The 19033-nt window shown below is 38.2% G+C and overlaps 1 protein-coding gene across 1 annotated transcript in view; it reads left to right on the forward strand.

Moving 5' to 3' along the window:
* Positions 1–19033, forward strand: part of LOC115458823 (centrosomal protein of 192 kDa-like) — a gene marked incomplete at its 5' end in the record, with an annotated part of 210090 nt that overhangs the window by 98588 nt on the left and 92469 nt on the right. The window contains 3 exons of the mRNA XM_030188637.1: positions 6822–6972; positions 8043–8212; positions 14799–14922. Of these exons, the coding sequence (XP_030044497.1) occupies positions 6822–6972; positions 8043–8212; positions 14799–14922 (445 nt within the window). The remainder of the gene's footprint in view (positions 1–6821; positions 6973–8042; positions 8213–14798; positions 14923–19033) is intronic.

Here is a 19033-nt window from a genome sequence, read left to right on the forward strand (position 1 = left end):
CCAAGAAGCATTGGTATCTGCCCCCTTGAAAGCACAGTTCCAGGAGTCTCCGGGGCATCAGTATCGCTGACACCCAAGAAGCATCGGTTCTGAAAGGACTTCACCAGAGGTAGTGATGCAACAGTTTCCAGGCAGCCAGGTCTTGGTTTCTGGTTAAACACTGACTATTCCCCAATCTGTCACTGAACCAGCCACCCGTGCTTTTACCGGTGCCTACCTTCGATGAATGGTACTGGGCCATACTCAGGGAGGAGTTGGTGCAGATGTTTCAGCTACACATCACTCAGGCATTGAAGGTGCTTGTGCCAGCTGCAACTTAGCCTCGGCTCCTTCCTGAGGCCCAAGCTCTCCTGTGGAGCAGTTTTTGACACGGGTGCCTCGCCAGGAGTCAACAGCATCATTGACCCATGTGGTATCACTATTGGCATCAGGAGAGGAAGCTTCCTTGGAGTCTGAGAGTAGGGTGTACTTTGGCACACTTTGGGGTGGGGCAGGCACTCTAAAATCTGAAATTACATTGATCTTTTTGAAAAATCCAAATCACAAAACCGATTGAAATTAGATGCAGCAAAATCTGCTGACCTGAAATTGCTATTTAACAAAAAATGCTGGAAAGATTGTTTAAAAAATGCTAAAATAAGAAACTTTTATGCGATCCAGCGGCCATCTTGGATGCAATGGAACCAGGAAATGCTATGGACAGCAGGAAATGTCTCTTACATTAAATGCAAGATTTAAAAATGTATCAAAATGATATAAACACTGGAAATTCTGTATAAGAACAGTGAAGAATGTCAACATAAATGAATAAATTGTAGAGAAGTCCCAACTCCAGTCTGGCAGCCCCTGTGCTACCTTAGAGGAGGAAAGTCTCCTAGAAGGAGAGTATCACCCTGTACTATCGCACCGAGGATATGTCTCCAGGAATTGGTGGAGGGCTAGCATTGTGTATTAAGGAGAGCCTTGAATGAAATAGATTGAAATTTCTGCAGGAAACAAAACACTTCTTGGAATCACTGTGGATTGAAATTCCCTGTGTAAAGGGGAGAAGGATAGTGATAGGAGTGTACTACCGTCCGCCTGGCTGGGATGAACAGACGGATGCAGAAATGTTAAAGGAAATTAGGGACACAAACAAACTGGGCAACAGAATAATAATGTGTGATTTCAATATTGACTGGGTAAATGTAACATCGGGGCACGCTAGGGAGGTAAAATTCCTTGATGAAATCAAGGACAGCTTTATGGAGCAGCTGGTACAGGAGCTGACGAGAGAATGAAAAATTTAAGACCTAGTCCTTAGTGGAGCGCATGTTCTGGTGTGGGAGGTAATGTTGCTGGGGCCGCTTGACAACAGTGATCGTAATATGATCGGATTTGATATTAGCTTTGTAGTAAGTATACATAGGAAATCAAATACGTTAGCGTTTAACTTTAATAAAGGAGACTATGATAAAATGAGAAGAACGGTAAAAAAAAAAACTTAGAGGAGCAGCTGCGAGGGTGAAATATTTATATCAGGTGTGGATGCTGTTCAAAAACACCATCCTGAAGCCCAGGCGAAATATATTCTGCGTATTAAAAAAGGAGGATAGAAGACCAAATGACAGCCGGCGTGGTTAAAAAGTGAGGTGAAGAAAGCTATTAGAACTAAAAAAAAATCCTTCAGAAAATGGAAGAAGGAACCGACTGAAAATAATAAGAAACAGCATAAGGAATGTCCAGTCAAATGCAAAGCACTGATAAGGAAGGCTAAGAGGAACTTAGAAAAAAAGATTGTGTTGGAGGCAAAAACATATAGTAAAATTTTTTTTTAGGTATATTAAAAGCAGGAAGCCGGCAAAAGAATCGGTTGGACCGCTAGATGACCGAGGAGTAAAAGGGGTGATCAGGGAAGACAAAGCCGTAGCGGAGAGATTAAATGAATTCTTTGCTTCGGTCTTCACCGAGGAAGATTTGGGTGGGATACCGGTGCCGGAAATGGTATTCAAAGCTGGCAAGTCGGAGAAACTTAATGAATTCTCTGTAAACCTGGAGGATGTAATGAGGCAGCTCTACAAACTGAAGAGTAGCAAACCTCCTGGACCGGATGGTATTCATCCCAGAGTACTGATAGAACTGAAAAATGAGCTTGCAGAGCTATTGTCAGAAATATGTAATTTATCCTTAAAATCGAGCGTGGTACCGGAAGATTGGAGGGTGGCCAATGTAACGCCGATTTTTTAAAAAGGTTCCAGAGGAGATCCGGGGAAATTATAGACTGGTGAGTCTGACGCCGGTGCCGGGCAAAATGGTAGAGAGTATTATTAAGAACAAAATTACAGAGCATAATAAACTTGAGATGGATTGGGAAGAATTAACCAGTGATTATGAGAAAGGAGAAGGTGGGCTGGGATTTAGGGGATTGTTAGTCTGGCTGATCTGAATGAAATACTTTGAAAGTAAGCATAAAGATCTTAAAATAAATTCTAAATTCAATAGGTGACCAATACAGTTTAAAAAACAAAGAGGAGATGCGATCCCTTCTTATAGCTCGACACGGGATCCATGCTGCTATGTTTCATAGCGTTTGTAATCTTTTCAATTCAAATTTAGAGATGCCAGCAAAGACCAAACAAATAAGGGAGCCTATGAAAGTGATACAAAGTATGTTGAGAATTTTCATCTATGTAACCACGAATCGACGCAATTTGCGAAGTTCGAAGAAGCCAGATTTAAGAACCGAAGATATCTGGATTGAAAGGGTTAGTTTCAAATCTAATATAACACGTAGATATCTAAATTTGTCTACTGGCTGAATAGGAGAAATAAAGACCTCAGATGTAACAGAAGGAATAGAAGCATGCCCTGTGATTCAACAGACTATGGTTTTTGAGGATTTAAAACTAAATGATGTGTTTGTAGCCAGTTACTCGTCCAAACATTTTTGAACAGGGCCAAGATCAGGAATGTTATTGGAAGTGTAGTGGATGATCAAGATATCATCTGCGTAAAAGAACATGCTAAGACTGTATTACAGAAGCCAAGGGACTGAGAAAGAGATTAGAGAGTTGGGGACAGAATGGATCTCTGGACTCCACAAGAAAGAATATAACACTTTGATAATGCATCTGACTTTGATCCTTTTAATTTGATTATGCAGAAATGAAAAGAACCAATAAACAGTACTAGCCTCCCCAATATCAAGTTTAATATAGATCTCACTAAGCAGAGATATTAAAATGGTTTCAGTACTGTAACTAGTTTTAAAGCCGGACTAACAAGGTGCAAAACGAGAACCAATTCTAAATGTATGTGAAGTTGTAAAAAACTATGTGCTTCATCTTAGCAAGGAATGGAAGATTGGAGACTGGTCTGTAATTTGCTGGAACCAAAGGATCAGAAATTTTCTTATGGATAAGAGCAAATTATAGCCGTTTTCACTGAATCATGAACAGATCCTTCTGTAAGACTATGGGTAACTATTTGATGCACCAAGGGCAGAAGACCAAGTGTTGAAGATGTTATCCAAGTTTGCAGGTGGTAATATGCATTCCTGCTAGACATCAAGAGATCCGTTCAAGTGAAGGGAGATTTAAAAGAAATCCATAAAGAAGTGGGAGATGGGTCTGCTAAACCAGATCAGGAACACTATTCATTACAGGAAAGGATGACTGAAGTGAACTTACTGTTTTGAATGAAAACATTACGCTAAAGCATTCACTGAGGGAATATAATCTTGATCTAAAAGCTGAGGTGGTTGCCTGAGCATGGAATAAACTGAAAACTGTTTATTGGAATTAGTAGCATTCTGAATTAAGTTTGTAAACTAATTCAGTTTAGCAATTTTAAGCTGAGCTGAATAAAAGCATTGCTGGACTTTGTGTTTTTTGTTTTATATTTTTGCCACTGACATTTGGTATGGTGAACATGTTACTTCATTGAGTGGAGACCAGGATAATACCATTATTTATTTTTCCAACTTGGCAATATCTCATTAATTTTTTCTATGATCACAGAATTCTATATATTAATCCGTTTATCAAGTATTTGGTCAGGGAAGTCTTCCAGAAAACTATTCGTAAAAGGATCTAAAGAAAATAGAATGAAACCTTCTTGACCATCGACCCAATCCATGTGGTGAAGTGAATGAGGCAATGATACGACCAAGAAAGGGGGAGTAGAGTAGAAATTTTAGCAGGTCTGTTGCATTAGTAATATTGGAAATAACTAAACTCAATGTGTGCACTCCCAAATGAGTTGGATTTCCAACATGCTGACATAATCCAAGATTGTGTTAAAAAACAAAAGTGAGAAAAATGAGCTTAACTTGGATGAGAGTACATCTACAACCTCCTAAAATAATCAGATTTTGAAATTTGAGACGTGTATCAGTAATTGTCTGAAAAACCAAATCTCATTCAGCAGAATTTAATTTACAAAAGTAAAATATGGATAATGGGATTGCTAACTATCCGAGTTAATAAATACTTCCTGATATGGAAGCTGAGCATGGAAAAGCTCTTCAATCTTCAAAGAGTTGTTAAAAATAACAGCTAGTCCTCCACCCTGTTTAGATTGCCTGGTAGATAAAAATGCTGAGTGGGTATGCAGACAGCAATGATATAAATAACCTTCTTCACCCAGAAGAAGCTGCGTTTCTACCAAACAAAGCAGGTCCAATGTATGATAAAGTAACACATCCTAAACCAGTTGTGACTTCTTTTTTTTTTTTTATGGACTGACAAGCCACAAGCTAGTGAAACATTTGAGCAAATTGGTAGAAGATAACAAAATCTTAGGTTACCTACTTCTTTAAAACACGGTGGGACTATGTGCTTAGCCAGTCAATGTATATCTTTGGAATAGAAGACAGCAGCATTGGGTAGTTTTCCAAGTACGTTTGTAAAACAGCATCAAATCCACAAGTGGGAAGATTTAAAAAAATAAAAGTTAAAATTTTTAAAATACCCACCCAGCAAGTGATATGGAGAGTAGGCCTAACATATCGTACCTGCTTCGCTTACCCCAAGGAGCTCGCCTAAGGTGCATGGCCTGTTCCTTATGTGTGCTCCTTCGCTGTGCGCCCATGGCACGAACGCCGTTACCCATATATGTTAAGCAATCACTTTGTCACGTCATAATGACAAGGAAGGCCATTTGTTTCACAATTGAGGACCAGACCGGAATACTCAAAGGATCCAGCAATGGTCAGTCGTTTTTTATGTCATGCTGGAACGCTATTTTCTAAATAAATACTCATATTGCAAAACTTTTATGTACAGAATAGCACTCCAGCACATGTAGAGATGTATGCACATGCAACTCTCGATGCTGATTTGTGTGCAAGACATAGCTTCCACTAGCACAGACCCTTATTAGTGCATGTTTTGTTTTGTTTTTGGGCATAGTCAATTTGCATATTTGATTAGTGCATTGAGGAGCAATACTTCGGCATGAATCTTGTGTTAAGAAATCTTGCACTAAATTTCAGTATATGGCTGTAGTGCAAGGTTTCTACATGAACCTCTGAATTGCTAAAGAGATCAAGTTTGATATAACAGCTTAACATACTGAGGATGCAAGGTTGGTAACACTTTCATTGCCAATTTCTACTTCCGCCTCCCTATCCTCCTTTATTAATCATATTGTAATTTCTACTTTCACTTCCCTATCCCTCCTTTATTAATTATTGTGACTGAGATAGTGAGATTAACCCACTTCTATAGTTATTTAAAAATTTTTCATGCTAGATTAAACATGCTCCAGAGGTGGTACTGTTTAAATAAATAGCATGCATTTTATTTTTGAGCCTCATAGCAAAAGATTTTTTTGGTATATGACCAGTTTAAGCAGCATGGTCGATTTATGCTAAGTTCATACCATATTACTCCAGCTGTAATTTTATAAGGGTTCTTCTGAATTATTGGTATGCAAGCTGGCATTGCTTTCACAAAATACATCTGCTAGGTCAATATTCAGAATGATAGACCTAGTCCAGATTGTATTTGACACTTTTCTGTCATGAGTCAAGTTCAATGGATGGTAAAACTTGTGGTTTTAAACCACTTAGAGAGTTATTTTTTAATAGGCTGCCTAGGTTGAGATTATATTATTTTAAAAAAAATAGTTGCACATAAAATGCAGCCTCATAGATTTATACCTGCTGTTTCTTGTCACCCTGTGTATTTCCTCACATATAAGCTATGGGGTAATCTTATAAGAGATCTTTTATGAGCATTAAGCAAGGTGAAGAATCCCTTATTAAATAACCCCCTTAGTCTTAACGGCTATAAGTTGAAGAATAGATCTGGCACAGAAGTTTTAAAAGGCTTCTCTGTTGTGAATCAAAATTATATGTAACTAATTCCTATATAATGGTGTCCCTTTGTGATTGATTAGGTATATATATATATTTTTGTATGATTTGTCATTTAATATTTTTAAATTTCAGTGTATGACTTAAAACAAAGATCAAATATGTGTGTTTTTTCCACTAAGGCCCCCTTTTCTTAAATCACATCAGTGTTTGTTTCCTTAAGTGCATGAGTGGAGGAGTAGCCTAGTGGTTAGTGCAGCAGACTTTGATTTGATCCTGGGGAATTGGTTTCAATTCCCACTGCAGCTCCATGTGTCTCTGGGCAAGTCTCTTAACCCTCCATTGCCCCAGGTACAAATAAGTACCTGTATATACTATGTAAACTGCTTTGAATGTAATTGCAGAATCCACAAAAAGGTGGTATATCAAGTCCATTCCCATATGTAACTTATTCCTCCATAATGGTGTCCCTTTCTGATTGATGTTTTTGTATGATTTGTCATTTCATATTTTTAAATTTCAGTGTATGACTTACCACAAAGATCAAATGATATACAGCTATTCTATGGAAACCTACATAAAGTTATCCTTTCTGTATTTGGAAGTATTGATGGTATCAGTTCTAATGGAGAATCCTGTCTGCCCTCTCCAAGATTTAACTTGGAATCTCACAGGTAATTGAAAAAAATTGTATTTGATTGTATTAATTTTTCTCCGAGGACAAGCAGGCTGATTACTCTCACGGATGGGTCATCGTCCGCGATGGCCCAGGAGACCTGCAAAATCTTGAGAGCAAAGAAGTCTCTCGAACGCTGCATCATGCGAGCGTGGTCTAATGGTGCATGCTTTGACAGCGGGTATGGGCTTGGACAGAATTTGGGTGGAACTCAAGTATGCACATAGATTATAATGTACCTACATTCTGGCTAACATAACATAGTAGATGATGATAGAAAAAGACCTGCACGATCCACACAGTCTGTCCAACAAGATAAATTCACATGTGCCATTTTTTGTGTATACCTTACCTTGATTTGTACCTGTCTTTTTCAGGGCACAGACCATATAAGTCTGCCCAGCACTATCCCCGCCTCCCAACCACCAGCCCCGCCTCCCACCACCGGCTCTGGCACAGACCGTATAAGTCTGCCCAGCACTATCCCCACCTCCCAACCACCAGCCCTGCCTCCCACCACCGGCTAAGCTTCTGGGGATCCCTTCCTTCTGAGCAGGATTCCTTTGTTTATCCCACGCATGTTTGAATTCCAGGCATGGGTGTTAACACCGGCTATAGGGCTGGTGTAAGTGATTAAACCTTAACTAGGACGTGTGCAAGGCCACTTGTTCTAAAATTTCCTGATTTAAGGCAGTAAACCCCTTCTAGAATAGCCTGATATAAAGCACATTTATCAGTAGTGTCATACTATTCTGGTCCTAATTCAATCCCATACCATGATATCTTTTGATTTTTTTTCTTTCAGTGGAATTATTTTGTTCCTCATGTTTTAGATTACAATCCAATGTTTTCAGTGTAAATTGGTGCTATAGTCTAGACCAGGGGTTTCACAAAACTTGTTTTTTGTTGGCATTATGTGCTGTTTCACTTAAACTCCTCATTACTTCTACCAAATTTTTAAAGTGTCTTTTTTTTTCCTGTTTCTGTGATACATAGGTAAAATCATCATTCCCACTGTTTGAGCGCTTTATTATACCTGTTTTGTTTTGTGATTTGTTTTTTTTTTAGTGGCATTGGAAACCCTGACGGTCATATCAGCAACATGTCTTTGGATGTACTTCCAGTGAAAGGTCCTCAGGGTCCTCCACTGTGTTTAAATATTGTTGATTCTGCATGTAAAATTGAACAGACTTGGACTATCCAGCCTGAACATCTAATTTTGACTTCTCCATCTATTAGTGAGTAATTTTACTATTTTATAAATATCGCTGTTAGAGCATCTGCCTAGTATGTTTTGGATATGGTTTACTATTTATCTTTGGTCTAAGCAATAAAATTGGTTCTCCTTCGAATATTGGGGAAAGAATTGTAAGGGTGGGGGGATATGGGGAGGGGAAGCTGGGAATGAAAGGGACCAAGGAAGTGGGAGTGGGGGGGAGGGAGGATTAAAATAGGGGGGGGAGAAAATGGAGGAGACATAGGAGGGGACATTCTCTATTGTATATATGTTTCTATTCTGAGGTTCAGATGAGGGAATGATGGTTGTTACCAGAATTTAGGATGAGACATTGTAATGTAACTCTTATAAGGTTTGTTCAATAAACTTTACAAAATTAAAAAAAAAAAAAAAAAAAATTGGGTTCTCCTATCTTTATGCCATGTTGTAGTCTGATAGTGTTGATTTTCTGCCAGTTCACTGACCTTTTTTGAAATGTAGAAAATAGCTTATATTCCTCACTTTAACCAGAGTGGAATGTGGAGGCCACTCTGTTCCTGATCCATAACGTTTTTTGTGAGAGGTATTTTAATTAAAAAAAAAAATCGGCTTTGGTATAATGAGATATTTACAGTCTAGAAAATAATAGGTTCTTGTTGCCATACAATAATATAACGTAATTGTTATCCAAAGCTTAGAAATTGCAAATATTCCAATTTGTAAACTAACATTTAGAACTACTGACATTCTTGTTAGATTGGTGGTGGTGGTATTTGCAGCTGTAGTGTTCTCTGTGAAATGTCATGTGCTAGTAGGGTGTGGAGAAACTGGAATAAACTGAATAAGTGCAAAAGTAAATGTATTCCTGATTCGAATGCATCTATTTATTTTACCATTATTATAGAAACAGTTCCATTCAAAATGGTTTACAATTTAACAAGAACAATAACAGTAGGAAAAAAATAAAATCAAAAAGATATACAATACAGAGATTTTCTGAAAGTGAAAATAGACAAATGTAGCATAGTAGAAAACTCCCAAACCTTAGTCATTTTTGCATATCTATAGAAATAACACCCTCTCCCCCCCCCCCCGCCCCCAAGTATTTGTTGTCCAAGGACGAACAAAATATCCAAATCCTCACAACATGGGTGATATCATCTAATGGAACCTGCATGGGAAAACACCTTCCCAGCTTACACAAATTCTGGAAGCTTTTGGAACACTTATCATACTTGTGCAGCATGTCCCATTATTATGTGGAACTGCCTACATCTCTGTTTTTCCATGGAGCTTTGAAGACATTGCCTGCTTTTTCTTATGTGATTTTTTTTCATGATATTTACAAAAGTTTATTTTGTTTATATGGACCCCTTAGTGTCCCTTAGTCATTGTTTTTTCCCCCCAATATTTTTCAAGTTTTATTTTTCACATCCTTCAATTGCTCCCCCTTTTTCTGGAACAATATTGAGTCATTCAATATTGCAATCACTATGGTTTTTGGTTGACATGCTCTGGAAAATAAACCCCAGTGGCTTAAGAAGTGCAGACATAACTTGGGCTTCTATTGTCTGGTGTCTGATCACAGGCCTTCATTGCCTTCTGTGTTTGCAGATAGCAAGAGGAGAACAATACAGATTTCTGACTGTGAAGAGAAATGTAATGAACTTCAAAATCCAGTCCATTGATGTCTACATTGGATCTCAATGAGACTAGGAGCTGCACTGAATACTAAGAATGCATTGACATTAAGTGGTCACCAATCCCCTTGACACTGATCATTGATAGAGCCCATTGGGATCAAACATTGACTGATTTTTGCTCAAAGTTGAAAGAGTTCTCCATCATTGTCCTCAGCAAGACATAGCTTTACCTACTATCCTAACTTTAACTGTGGCATCAGTAGTCTCTGAGGAAGAGCTTTATAGGCACATCTATGACTGGCTCAGTTTTCTTGTTCAGCGTGATGCTTTGGCTTCAACAACATTAACATCAGCACACAGAAAATTGTAGCCAATACTTGAGACTGATGATCTGCCTGGATGAGTTTTCACTAATGCCAAGGCTTCAGGTGGTTTTAGCCACTCTCGTTTATACTCTATTGTACCAGGGGAGGGTATTTAACCAATGCATCAGTGTGCCGTGCAATGTAGATGCTTATATTTTAGGTCCTCTGAAGCCTTATGTCTTCCTAGGAACAGATTGTGTTTACTTTTATATTATCTGTATGAAAACCTTTAATAAAAACATTAAAAAAAAAAAAAGAATACTTTTATGGATCTGGTTTCAGTACGTTTGGAATTCTGACTTTGAGCCAGTGGAGTTCTATGAAGGAGGCTCTACTAGCTTTCCTTCAGATCTTTTTCCTTCATAGGAAAGGAGATGGTTTCTTCCAGATGGCTTCTCCTTCACTGATTTTTATCAAGAAACTTGGAAATGGAGGAGGAATGTAGAGCAGAGATGTTGGATATCCTAAAATTTCTCAAACTCCTCCCCTGCCACCCCCAAAGATAGAGTGGGTGTCTCTATTCAGAAGATATTGAAGGATGTGCAAATGAAAATGTGAGCTCACTACCGCTATCCTGTTAACAAGAAAATATCCTCCATGTATAGGATTCAGAAGGCTCCCTGATTGGAAAAACAGGAGTTTTCTCACCACTCTGTGGTGGTCTAATCTGATTTCAACAAGGCCAGACGTTCCAAGTCTCATTCCTTGATACCCCCAGTGAAGGAGAAAAGGACATTGGATTCTTTTGGGAGGAAATGTTTTTTTCATTGTGCTGTGTTTTCTTCTTACATAATTTCTTGCCAGCTCTTAATGGTTGATAACATGTTAAACCCTCTTCAAACAGTTGAGGAGCTCAAAGATTCTCATGACAAATATGTGGAACTTGTTTACATTTGAGCAAAGAAAAGGAGTGTAAAAATCACGTAGTCAGGTGGACCTTTGATATATTTGAAATGGTATAAAGAGCTTCTGCAATAGGAATCTGTGCTCACAGGCTCCCATGGCTACTACAAAATGCAGGAGAAGCATTTTTCTTTGGGGATAAGACCAGATAAGCAGCTTCTTTGATAAAGGGACATTGCAAGACACTCATGTCCTCATAGTCTGTTTCCAACTTGAATTCTTCTTAGAGAACTTGCTACTCTCAAAAGCGTAGGTTTCCTCTTGCTCCCAACAAAATCGACAGGGCTCTTTCTTTAAAATTAGTGGATTTTAAAAATGTCTTGAGGGTAATCAGAAAAAAACATCTGTCCGCTGAGTACCCTAAACTGAGCTGTCTTCTATTTTGATTATATTATTATTATTATTTATGACATTTATATCCCACAGTATTCCCCCCCCCAAAGGCAGGCTCAATGTGGCGTACAACAATTAATAAACAAACAATAGTACAAAGTACTATAACTGATCAAAACTTTTAATTGCAATTAATCACACAAAAAGTTTTATTGCTATTAATAAGAAAGAGAGAGATCTCCAGAACTTAGTTTATTGAGAGGCCAATATAAATATGACTTGTTATGGTGCCATGTTTCAGCAATCCAATACCTGCACCAGTAGTCTGTATATCTGAGAAGAACTGTCCTCTCTACAATTGTGCAGTCTCTGTGAACCTAAACTACTTCAGACTATATTGGCAAATGTTTCTCCCTGGAAATTATCTGGAATGCATTGGTCAAGATGGAACAGTTACTCTCAGGTTAAAACGTATGTTTATTTCAACAAATTACTTCTATGCCAGCAAAAATCTCCATATTGGAAAAGGATTTGGGAAATTTGGTTATCTTGGATGGTTGAATTAGAGAATAGAGAAACAACTTTTATACAAGACTTTGACAATTAGGAGGAAACTTGAGAATTTGGAGAATATTTATAGGAACCATACACTGAGATTCATTAATTTCTCCAAGTCTCCGATTTACTATCCTATTGGTATTTTGAAGAAATATTTTTGTGATGCCTTAAGAATTCCAGAGAATACTTGTTCTCCAGTATTTAAGGCATACTGTCCCTTGCCTTTTAAGAAATCTCAAACCACAAAGAAACCAATTTAATTCATTCCTTAAATCCACTTGATGTTTTGGAAACTTCTGGTGATTTAGTTGGACAATTTGCAATATTAATAGGAGATCTTGTTCTTGAACCTGATAGAGACTGGATTTTGAAGCTGCTCTTTAAAAAGCGGCCCTAAAATGTATACCCAAATGTTGCTAAAATTAACCAAAAGAGAAGGAAACAATTTTTACTACTTAGATCAGGACTCCGGCAGTTGGGAGCTCAATTCTGGTTATCCACAATGGTCATCCTAATCCTTTGCACTGCCAGATGACCAGCGTGGTCATTTCATATAAGAATCTCTTCAGTAGGCGTGAATCAAAAGCTAGCCTGAGACAGGCTACTCTACAGTGTCCTCAAGATCTGCACTGTTTCAGTGAATGCCCTCAAAGATGGTTCAGGTGAGATGCTGGTGCCACCTCTGATACTGCCTCTTTTCACCTGCAGCAGTGTGTCCCCAGCCTTCTCTGAGGCAGGTCTAGCCAGATGACTTTTTAGGATTGCCACAATAAATATGCTTTGGGTACACTGGGTTTCCAATGCATGTAAATCTCTCATTCATTTTTATTGTAATTGTGGAAAACTTACTGCCTATGTGCCGGGTGAATAAACAAAGCTAGACTGTTAGAAAGAGACAGATGAGAGAGAAAATCACTAGTCTGTAGCAGCAACTGAATAAAGAAGAGGCAGGCATGCAGCCAGGTTTAGAAATCATCTTTCTTGTCTATTTAATATTAAGTAGGCAGCATCCGTATTAGTGTGCTGCCAGACAGGAGCCAGTAGGATCTCTGCACACCACTAAACTGAGTAACATAGTAAATGACTGCAGATAGACCTGAATGGTCCATCCAGTCTGCCCACCAAGATAAACTCATTTTACATGGTATGTGGTACTTTATATTTATACCAGAGTTTGATTTGTTTTTTTTTGTTTTGTTTTGTTACATTTGTACCCCGCGCTTTCCCACTCATGGCAGGCTCAATGCGGTAGGCAATGGAAGGTTAAGTGACTTGCCCAGAGTCTTGCCTTTCTCAGGTTACAGCCCATAAAAGTCTGCCCAGCACTGTTCTTGTAGTAAAAGTTCTGAATCTAACACCGAAGCCCCTTAAAATGTACACTCCAGCCCATCTATATCTATTCAGTTACGATTAGGGCGTAGACCGTAGAGGTCTGCCCAGCACCGGTTTTGCTTCCCGGTTACTGGCATCACCACCCTATCTCTGCTAAGATTCCATAGAGCCATTCTGTCTAAACAGGATTCCTTTTTGTTTATCCCACGCGTGTTTGAATTCTATTACCGATTTCATCTCCACCACCTCCTTCGGGAGGGCATTCCACGTATCTACCTTCCTTTCCATGAAAAAATACTTCCTGACATTACTCCTGAGTCTGCCCCCTTCAACCTCAATTCATGTCCTCTAGTTCTACCACCTTCCCATCTCCGGAAAAGGTTGGTTTGTGGATTAATAACTTTCAGATATTTGAACATCTGCATCAGGTCACCCCTGATTCTTCTTTCCTCCAAGGTATACATTTTCAGGTCGGCAAGTCTCCTCGTACGGTTTGCAATGCAAATCCCGTACCATTTTTGTAACTTTTCTTTGCACCGCTTCCAGTCTCTTTAGCAAGATATGGCCTCCAAAACTGAACACAATACTCCAAGTGGGGCCTCACCAATGACTTGTAGAGGGGCATCAACACCTCCTTTCTTTCATATCCTCTGACACCAGCACCCCAAAGTCTCTCCTGAGTCACGATTAGTAATCTGTCCGCTCCTATCCGGTATCTCTCTTTTGGATTTCTGCACCCCAAGTACATCACTCTGCACTTCTTGACATTCATTTTTAACTTCATAAATAAGAAACCGTTATAAAAATACATCATAAAAATTTTTTTGATTTTTAATATGTTGTCAGGGAGTTGAAAAATAAAAAACTTATAAAGAATTTTAAATATATATATATATTGACAGATGAGTGCTCAGTAAAATGCCGGTTGCTCAGGCTGGTCTACAGAGTTACAACAGGCAGAACCCAACATCATCGCACTCAGCCCTACCTACCATCCCTACGTCTTGTTCAATGGTTCACTTCTCATAACACTAAAAAGAAAATAGAAAATATATGCCCGATGATAAAGACCGGTACTTAGCTTGGGGCTGGATTCACTGCTGTGTCAAAACTGCTATCGGGTGCCGTGCTGTGGACCAGCTGAGCTTAGTTGACAGGTGTATGTGCTCGTGATAAAAATTAAATGCAAAATTTTCTTAACTCTTCTTAATAACTCTTTGATATATTGGGTATATTATATATATTAGGTTCTGCCTGTTGTAACTCTGTAGACCAGCCTGAGCAACCGGTGGACTGCAGCTTTGATTACCAGGACATATTACACAGGATGTGAGCAAAGTCCATAGTTATAGTCTGATATATGGTAGAATAATTTTGCTTAAGCAGTTTGAAACACATTGTACTTTTTTGTTAAAGCTTTTTATCTAGTTATGCATTTAAGATTCACACACACTTTTTCCTGTAATCCTGTCAGGTGGAAGCACAGCAACTGGGCATATAAAACTCTCAAATATCACCAACAGGATACTGACATTTGAATTATCATGGCCAGCTCACTGTCTTACTATTACACCTCAGCATGGAATTATTGAACCTCAGTAAGTGCTGTTTCTGTAAAATGACTAACAAAAGCTTATTCTAAAGTTTGCTAGAAAATGTCATTGATATTGCACTTATTCATAAACTACAAGTTTGTTCTGGTGGCTTAGTCATCAATTGGGTAAAATAACTCTGGAAGATAAGAAATTTGACTGGAATATTTTGTCATCTGATTGCTACTTATGACTGATTTCCTTATATATACTATACATGCTAATAACCGTTGGAGAAAACCACTCACTACCAGGCAGTAGTAGGGTATTACAGAAAGATTTATTGCAGGTTTGCTCAGTACTAAAAACATTTGTGTGTGTTTGTGTGTATGTATATAGATATATATATATATAGATATATATAGATATAGATAGTAGCTGCTATAAACAAGATGCTGTATTTTTGGTAATATTAGCTATGCAGGCATGTGGTCATATGGTACATCAGCAATTTTTAGTTCTCACATGTACGAATTCATTCCATCTGCTGGATTTTCAACATACATGTGCAGTGCACCCAATTTTTTTGTTCTACTTTTCTACTCTGTATTCATTTCTCCCAGCCTCATCTACCTTCTGACTCTCATCCTGTCAACAGCCCAAGACACTAGACTAAGGCAAAATGATGTAAACCTGATTAGTATCCAGTATCTACCCATTTTTTAGCACTGTTCTAGGGTTCTAACAATGAAACTGAAACTAAGAGAAATATTTAAGAAAGCTGCTAACTGCTTTGTTTAATGAAATGCAAGTTTAGATCAATAATCCTACAAATTCTAATCTGTCCCAAGCTGTAAGTCACATGGAGTGGCATTTTCAATATGACGTCCAAATGGCGAAATAAACTTTTATCGGAAAACATTCATAAACTGGTTGTGTTTCATCTTCATTGTTAATTTTACTGTAAAACTTCGAACTATACTGGTTTCTTATTGGTTGTTATGTGTATTGCCAACTAATATTTATTGCAATGGGCAGGGCTAGATTAAGGTATGTGCAAGCTGGGAACATACCTTGGATCTGAGGTTTAAGGATCTCCACATATCTCCACATAACTGAGAAGGTTTGGATTGACTACTGTCTAGCTTTTCAGAATTCTACTGATTTTTACATTCCTGCCTGGAAGGTAAAAGGATAGCTAATATGTCTGCACAACAGAGGTGTACACACACTTGCAGAGGAATTGGAAAGAATTCCATGAGTTCTGCCCTGCATGCTTTCTCCACTTGTCACTTCTTATGTTTTGTGCTTCTATTTGATTATTAGGAAGTAGGCAGATGTGAACCAAGAGCTTACAACTCAAAGGCTCTGCAGTGGAAGAGGCAGCTCTAAACCAAAAGAAAACAAATAATGTAACACTCTCAAAATGTCAAAGTATTTATACATTTCTTTTAAAGAAATGTGGTCACAAATTTTCACTGGGATAATCACAGACACTACGGTCTTAAACACTATCCCGGGCAACTAATCATTGCACATTACTTTTTTTTTTTGTGCCAAAACGTGCTGGAGTGGAAACAAATATTTAAGATTACTTATCTTATTCAAATCAAATTGGCAGGGTCCTGAAACGGACCATGTTTCGCAAAATTGCTGTTTCAAGGCACCCAACTATTCAGTTTCAAAGCGACTGCAACATCCCCTGAAAATAAATTTAAACTACTAACTAGCTAGAAAAAATTCTATCAAAGCAGTGTTTGCGCCTGTTCTTGCGGCCAGCGGAGTCCAATCAGGCCAGCAATACTACGCAGACAAACCCTCTCAACTGTATCTTAGAAACCGGACAGCTGGATTCAAATAAAAACAAAAAGAGAAAAAAAACCAAGAGAAGCTTCCGTTGGGGGAAAACACAGGTTTATTCTTTACCCAGAGATTTAGGATAAATAATAAGAAATAGTCATAGAAATAGTCTAGAATATGACAGAAATGAGAACATATATAGAATTGGAAATTACAATGGAAAGTTGATCAGGGCAGTCTCTTAGTTCTCTGGCGTGAGGCCAAGCGCGCTGCACACTGACCAGCCTCCTATCTGGCAGAGAAATATTATATAGGGTTTCTTTTCCCTTTCAAGACAAAAAAGGGAGCACAAGGGGGAGGGATTCTCTCACCCCCTTAGTTAGCATCTTACAGTCAGTCAGGATCTCTAGTATCAATAAAATACATAGCATCTGTTTACATTCCCTTTGAAGATGCAGTTGGTCTCTTGTCTAAATGTTTTGGATATTATATCTCTTCTATTCATCTTTACAGCTTTTCTCATACAAGAATATATTCCCCAGAACCTTTGATCTATTTATCTTAGTGTATCCCTTTATTCTTATCTTTTATTCTAATTCTAAAAAGAGGAGGCAAGAGTTAATTACTTTTCCTTCTGACAGCCCAGGTCATTCTTATTCTAAAGACAAGAGTTAAAAACTGCTTCCCTTTAGAGGTGTTACATCTCTCTGTCAGCTCAGACCCTGTGCTTATGTCATAACATAGATTCTCTTGTGTTCAAGGAAATGCATAATAAAATTATTGCTGTTGACTCCAGAGATCTGTCTATCAGGGAAATAGTGTTTGATCTAATTGTTCTAGGCAGAGAAAGAAGTCTTCTGCAAGTGTTATTTCCCTCACTGTTACAAGATAAAGTCAATCTCATTTGCTTCGAAGTAGCCTTATACAAAAGACCTGGAAAAGACTGCTGTATTCCCTGAGGCCTGACCTTGCTCGATGAGAGAGATTGTGGGCAATCAGGTTTAATTACCTGACTTGGCAAGAGGAGGGGTAGAGTGTAAAATTGCTATTTCAGCAAGCTTTCCCCTGTTTTAGAAAGAGAGAAACCTCCATTTCTCCCTGTCCAAATATGAGGAATTAATTCTGTATATTAAATAATTGGAGGCCTTCTGCCTCCTACAACAGCAGTCAAAGGTATGTCAAAAATAGAACATGATTAAAAAAGCATTTGTATAAAATTTTAAAAAGTAAAGTTGGATATGACAAAGTAACATTATGTTGCTAAGGTTGATTGTCAACTTCCAACCTGTAAGTGAAAAACAGCACTATTTAAACACTCCAGGAAGTCACATGACAGAGAAAACAAACTGTAAAAATCATATTTCTGACAATAGCTCTGCAAGCTCATTTTTCAGTTCTATCAGTACTCTGGGATGAATACCATCTGGTCCAGGAGATTTGCTACTCTTCAGTTTGTAGAACTGCCCCATTACATCCTCCAGGTTTACAGAGAATTCATTAAGTTTCTCCGACTCATCAGCTTTGAATACCATTTCCGGCACCGGCATCCCACCCAAATCTTCCTTGGTGAAGACCGAAGCAAAGAATTCATTTAATCTCTCCGCTACGGCTTTGTCTTCCCTGATCACCCCTTTTACTCCTCGGTCATCTAGTGGTCCAACTGATTCTTTTGCCGGATTCCTGCTTTTAATATACCACATTTATTTATTTTATTTTATTATATTTATAACCCTTATCACCTAAGTGGGGTACAAGTGAACATATATAAAAATATTCAAACATTTGTGATACCTGTTAACATGCTATCCTTAACATGGCTGTATCATTATTACACAGATAAGCTTGAACAACTAGAGTTTTAATTTTTCCGTTAAAGTCAGAATAGATGATAAATGAATCAGTCCTGGCTATTCCACAAATATGGACTCCCTATGAAAAAAAAAATTAGTTCAGACATTACAACATAATGCATATTAGCCAGAGAGGTTTGCACCAACTATCAGGCTCCCATTGACCTCGTCAAACGACCTGACTCATAAGAACTTGTTGAAAATAATCAGGAGTGACAGTCAAGGAATCATCAATATTTTATATTGTTTTCAATACTTAATTGGAAGCCAAATTAAAAACTTCATTGAAAGAGAGACACACGATCAGTTCTTTGAAGCCTTACAATTAGACTCCTCTGTTCATAGAACATTATCCCAAAAGGCTTAGGGATCATCTAGGTTTGTTTTTGCAAATGTAAGATGAGCATTGATGATGATCTTGGATAGCAGCAATTTTTCTTGCTACTCTCCCATTAATCCCATTTTTACCTAGTGTGTCTTATTGTGGAGTCAAGAACATTGACTTAGTTGAAGCTAGAGAGGTCTGC

The sequence above is a fragment of the Microcaecilia unicolor genome, unplaced genomic scaffold (assembly GCF_901765095.1).
Source record: "Microcaecilia unicolor unplaced genomic scaffold, aMicUni1.1, whole genome shotgun sequence".
In the NCBI taxonomy this organism is placed as follows: Eukaryota; Metazoa; Chordata; class Amphibia; order Gymnophiona; family Siphonopidae; genus Microcaecilia; species Microcaecilia unicolor.